Here is a 6,548-nt window from a genome sequence, read left to right as displayed (position 1 = left end):
GAAAGAGTTATAAGAAGAGAATTTTAATTCGGACCAAATTTATAATTTATTATAAGTTTCCAACCTAAATATTATTTTTTAAAAAAAGAAAAAGAAAAAGAAAAAGGTAAATTGGGGCCCAAAGAAGAAGAAGAAATTGGCAATGGAGAAGGTTGACAATGACATTAGAGCATTAGAATTGCAGCAGGTTTCGAGGAAGCATGCAGTCCACAGTAGCAACAACAAAATTTACTTTACTACTTTTTTTTTTTTTTTTTTGTCTTTTATTTATTATTCCATTCTTCTCCAGAAGCTTTGAAACAATCCAACACCACCAGCAGCCCCCACGTGACATCTCTCATGGTCTCATTTTATTCCCCCTTTCACACCTTCATTTTGGGTCTATTCCTAATCCAGTCCAGTTGGATTTAAATTTTTTTAAAATTAATTCTAAATTTTACTTTGCCATTATATATCATATAGTAATTCTAAATTTTACTTTGCCATTATATATCATATAATACCTATTTTAATTTAACAAAATAATTGAGTTTATAATATCAAATATTATATTAGTTATTGTTTTCATTTTTTCTGATATAATTTTATATTTTATATGATTTATCTACCGAGATCTCCAATCTTATGCTTACGATTTGATTTAGGTTGAGTTAAATTGTTGAATCATGGCTTAACTAAGATGTCATAAAATTCATGATTTTGATTTTTCAACTTTAACGTGTTGTTAAAAAAATAAATAAATAAAAATAAATCACATATATTAAATGTCAAGTATCCATTATATATATTACAAACTCTAAACAAATACAAACATGATAACAATACTAAAAGAAAAACATTTAAAATTTTACATAAAGCTAAATCTTGGATTGTTTGAGATACCAACTAGAAGTTGTTGAAATGAGTTATTATAGTCAACTTCACGTTATTCATAACCTACGATTAAACATAATAAATATTATCTCAAAACCCTATTTTATCACAGTATTTACTATCTGTTACTCATCATCTTTTTCTTCTTTGCTACAATGTCTATAATTTTCTATAAAAAAAAAAAATCACCCCAAATATTAATCATTATAATCCACCAACTATAATAATCAATTTACCGTTTCAAATACTTCATAATATTAAAAAATTTTAAAAAATTATTCAACATCTCGAGACCCAACTTAACTCGACAAAAATATAAAAAATTTAATCCAATCTATCTCGAAAACAAAAGTACTAAAAATTTTAAAAAAAATTATCCAACATCTCGAGATCAACTTAACTCGACAAAATTATAAAAAATTTAATCCAATCTACCTCAAAAATAAAATTAGGGTACAAATTGTCAAGTCTTATATATATATATATATATCTACTTTCTTCGTCTTACCAAAACCACTCTTCTCAAGTATTCCTCTTCTTTCTTCCAAATGTCTAATCGATGGCTCCATATGTATCACCAAAACAACCTTTCAAACACTCAACTGCCCTTTCATCTTTCCGATCATGATCAAGTCAATACAAACAATAACTCCGATACGGTTTCTGATTCCACCGTCGTCACCGCCGCTGTCTCCTCCGCCACTACCCCACCAGCCTCAACCGGTTTGAACCCAGATGGGAGCCGAGTCAAGCCGGTCCGAAAGCGGTCCAGGGCCTCTAGACGAACCCCAACCACTTTACTCAACACGGACGTCGCAAATTTCCGAGCAATGGTTCAGCAATTCACCGGCGGCCCTTCCAACGCCAATAATAACCTCCACAATTTTCCCACATTCGGCTTCCCCGGTAATTGTCAAGCGCTTTTCGATCCGGCCGCCGCCGCCTACCATCTCCAAGATCCGCCGCAGCAGCCGACGCTTTTCCAATTCCAAAGCCAGCCACCGCCGCTGCAGCAACCACCGTTTATGTTTTCGTTGAGTAATTCGGCCGCCGGTGCGGCGTTTTTTCAACAACCACATGGTGGAGGATCGAGAAGTAATAATGATAATAATATTAATTATATGGAAGTTTTTGATGGGTCTTCTCCGACGCCTCAAAATCACCGGCCGACGTGAATCCGGCGCGGCGGCAGGGATGTCGACGGTAGTTTTTTTTGGGGGGAGGGGGGGAGGAGTGGGTGGAAAAGAAGAAGTTAGGCACCGAGTCATCTCCTGACAAATTCTTCAAAGATGACTTTTTAATATTTTTTTTTTAATTTTTGACCATGGTGTGTATATGTGTCGGAAAGTTGCGTGCGGCACGTGATCTCTAGCTACTTCACACGTGTAAAAACTTTTTTCTTTTTATTTTTTCTGAGTACCACGTGTGAATTATTTTCAATGGCCACGTTCCTATTCCACCCACCGTATGTATAAGGTATGCCGTGTTTGGAACCACTTTTGTCCATTATGTAACGTTTATTATTATTTAATTATAATGTATTTTTTATTTTTACTCAATAAAAACAATATTTTATTATCAAACTATTTATAAAAATAATAGAAAAAAAAGAAAAAAAATATTGATAGATACGGATAGACTTATATCTCCGCCTATCACATTGTATCAACAATAGAATTCTATCAACTTCTATCAGATACTAATAAATTTTTATCAACCTTTATCGATATCTATAGAGAGATTAAATTTTACTATTTTGTATAGATAGCTTTTCTTATTGGTCTATTTTTTAAATTTTCCTTAAAAAAAAAAAAAGTAGTCTCCCTATTTCTTTTTTTTTTTAAAAAAAAAAAAATCAGTTTTAGTTTTAAATTTACTAGTGTTTGTTGATTTTTTTCCAATTTTTTTATTATCATGATTTTCATTACAAATTTTACAAACATATTTCCATGTATTTTTCTTACCTAAAAATTATTATTTTAACTTTGATAAAAATTAATTTTTAAAAATTAGGGATATGTTTGAAATATATTTTAAAGGGTTTAATTAAAAAAATAACGAAGTGCTTGACAATCACTCAAAATAGTTTTTAATTGTATTTTAATCTATTTTTATCAAAGTATTTAAATAAAATTAAGTCTTTTGAAAAGAAATTCTCTAATCAATTTATGGGTCTTTTGAAAGCATTAAAACTAAAATTGGACCTGAAAATGAAATGAGATAATATTAATGAAGGGGTTTCTACATATAAACCCAATATTATCCTTATATCTTGAATTTTTCATTTTTTTTCTTAAATGTCATAGTGAACTTCATATTTTCAAGAAAATAAGTGGTCTTTTACTATTAACCCTTCAAGCATTAAAAAAAATTTTTAAAAAAATGTAAAAGTGGAAAAACTTTTCATATCTCACCCACCTCCATTAATGATTTTTTTTTAATAATTTCATTTCTCTTTCATGTTTTCATATCCAACTCACACTTCATCTTCTTCACTATGCCTCTCTCTCCATCCACCTTGCCACCGTCGCCACCTCCCTTCGCTGGTCCACCTTGCCATCGTTGTTATCTCACTGCGTCCGTCCACCTTGCCACTATCATCCACCATCAACGACAGTCTAGGCAAGTAGATTCAGTGTGGGGTTATTTTTCTGACGTGGGGTGAACGGATCTAACAAGGGATAAACCATTTGTGTTAAGTTCTGGATGATGACGGTCGACAGGGTGATTTTTTTAGATATATACTATGATATATACTGTCATATGGGTTATATATATATATATATATACATACATACATACATACATACTGTCGTATGGTGATTGTTTGTTTTCAATATATAGGGTGTTTTTTATATGTGTTGTGATATATATTATTTTTCAATATATAAGGTGATTTTTCGATATATACTGTGATATATATCTTCAATTTTTTATTGAGACTTTCTTTATTATGACATATACATGAATATATATTGAACATTAAGTTCATTTGTAATTTATATATATTCGTTTTCAATCTTACTGGTATATTTCATACATTGTTTACAATATTTGCAAACATCTAAAGCAAATGTTATAACTTATATTTAAAAATAACCCTGAATCTAAATTATGGTATATATATAAAAAATTCATTTTACTAGTATATTTAAAAATACATTGGTATATTGAAAAATATTTTACCATTTTACCATTTTACTAGTTTATTTCATATATTGTTTTGATTTAGAAGCATACATATCAAACCAACAAAATATCGATACCTAATTAGAAGTGTATATATATCATAATACTTGGGATACATACATCAAATAAACAATAAAATATATTGACATACATATCAAAAATTATTTGAGTTCTAAGATATATTTTAAAATAATCATGAATACTTTAGTAGATGTAAAATATATTTACCAGTATATTTTATTTTTAGAATGTTTATAAATAAACAATGGAATATATTACTGAACAAACATGATTCAATCACAATATAAAAGACCAACATAGAAAACGAAATGGTTATTTATGTCAAGAATTGAATCAACATCTAATTTATGTACTGTGGTATATTTCATATATTTGTTAGAATATTTTTAAATACTTAACAAAATGTTCTGAGGTATATTTCAATAACCATGAATTAAAAAAAAAAGTGAAACCAACGAAAATAGAAAATAAAATATCATTAAATATATTTTTTCTCTCCAATTAAATTAAATAAAGGAAAAAATTTCAAAATTTCCCTCTCCATTTTAAAAATATTAAATATATTTTATGTAATAAATACAATTTCTCTCTCCATTATTAACTCAATGATAAAAACGAAAATAAATAAATAAATAAAAAGGAATAATTATTAAAAAAACAATTATGCACAAAAAAAAAAAAAAGTAAATCTGTCTAAAAATTACAAAAAGCCCTCATTAAAAAAATACAAAAGAAAAGACCTTTTTGAAAATTATCATCCAAAGAAGATTATTTATGTTAATCCAATACCCAACGATCCCACCTATTTCGGAAGAAATTGGTACTAAATATATCTCTGCATTTTTTATTTGGAAAAGTATTAATTTATTGGGCTGGTTGCAATATTAGAAAAAAAAATATTATAAAAATGAAGCCAGTGTCTTTATCTTTCATGTTACAGTTCAACTAATTTCAAAAAAATTTAGACTCAAAGCTTTATTGAATTAGTTATATTTTAACTATTTTTATAACAAAGTTTTATTTTGTTAATATAAGGGTGGGAAAATTTTATGAGAAAATTAAAAAGATATTATCTTTTTAGAAACTATTTAAGAAAATATTGTTGTTTTCAAACTATTTGTAAAAATATTGTTGTTTTTTTTTTTTTTAAATAAGTCGAGGGTTAAAAATTCGAGACCTACATAGGTCGAATTTTGAACCCGACTTTCCTTTCACTTGTACATCGAACTTTGAACCCTCGACCTTACCCTTCTTAACATTATTATTGAGTCGGTTTAATTATCATTCCGGAGACCTTCCTCTATCAAAAGATCGTATTTCTAAATTTTCATAAGGTCCCCCTAGAATTCCTTCCAAAGCTTGTTGAATAATTTTTATGGATTCTGTCATCTCAGCAAGTCTTACTAAATAACAAGCTAATGAATCTCCTTCTTTTTGCCACTGAACTTCCCAATCAAATTCGAGAGTGAGATTATGAGAGAGAGCGAGATTTTGAGAGAGCGAAAGCGTGAGCGAAATAGCGAGATTTTGATAGAGAGCGAGAATACCGTACAAATTTTCCTTTTTTTTCTTTTTTAATTATTACACATTCCACCTTCTTCTTTCTAATCTTTTTTTTTTATTTTCTATTTTATAAAAACAATTTCTAAAAATATTTTATTATTTTATTTAAACTCTAAAAAGAATAAATTTAAAAAAATAATAACCCATAAAAATAAAAAAAAAATGTAAATTAAATATCTCATTTATATAAAAATAATTACAAAAATCAATGTGTCCCACAAGGCGGATGTCGTCGATTTCGAGCTGGTTGTCGTCGTCGACTTCGAACTTGAGGTTGCTCAGGTTCTTCTTGATGTTGCTCTGGTACCTCTGGAGGTGCTTCATAATATAAATATTCATTATGCACTCCACGACCCCGACCATGTCCATGCACGTATGAAGACGAAGGACCAATCTTTGAGTCATAATGTCCTGAACCAAATGCTAGCATCATCATCATCGGACTAACATAATTAGTTTGACTCTGCGTCTGCGTCATAGGGGGCAACTCTTCCACATTATGTGCAACCTCATCAAACTCATCCTCTTCCCGAACAGGTCCTTTACGTCTAGGAGCTGGTGGAGGAACAATAGGTATATCGTACATATAATGAATTTCCTCCATATAGCTTTGGTTGTCACTACATATAGTAAGAACCTGGTTTGGATCATTCGCAACCTCACGGAGTTTACTGTTGTTCGATCTCTGTGAATTATAAAACAATTAGACAATATTTAAAATAAATTTAAATTAAAAAAATAGATAATATTCATTCATTTACCAGATGACCCACAGCTGCTACCGAACGAGTGACATAGCGCCTTGTGATATTATTATACCAATGAATATATTCTAGAGTGACATTTGTGTCAAACTGTTCAAGAGAAACCCCCACTGCAATAAACCTTGCATGATAGTGTCA

General features: G+C 29.6%; 1 protein-coding gene across 1 annotated transcript; it reads left to right on the top strand.

Moving 5' to 3' along the window:
- The first annotated feature begins 1,070 nt into the window (after nt 1–1,070).
- LOC120086382 (uncharacterized) lies at nt 1,071–2,456 on the top strand. Its single transcript, XM_090317387.1, has one exon. It carries the CDS (start codon nt 1,422–1,424, stop codon nt 2,046–2,048), a length of 627 nt encoding a protein of 208 aa, XP_090173513.1. The 5' UTR covers nt 1,071–1,421; the 3' UTR covers nt 2,049–2,456.
- Nucleotides 2,457–6,548: the final 4,092 nt, after the last annotated feature.

This window comes from Benincasa hispida, chromosome 9, assembly GCF_027475165.1.
Source record: "Benincasa hispida cultivar pf3 chromosome 9, pf3_genome.v1.1, whole genome shotgun sequence".
Lineage (NCBI taxonomy): Eukaryota > Viridiplantae > Streptophyta > Magnoliopsida > Cucurbitales > Cucurbitaceae > Benincasa > Benincasa hispida.
This window is presented reverse-complemented; position numbering and strand designations above follow the sequence as displayed.

Bases quoted from the DNA above. Each gene is read 5' to 3' on its own strand.
- LOC120086382 (XM_090317387.1), top strand. From the start codon at position 1,422: ATGTCTAATCGATGGCTCCATATGTATCACCAAAACAACCTTTCAAAC.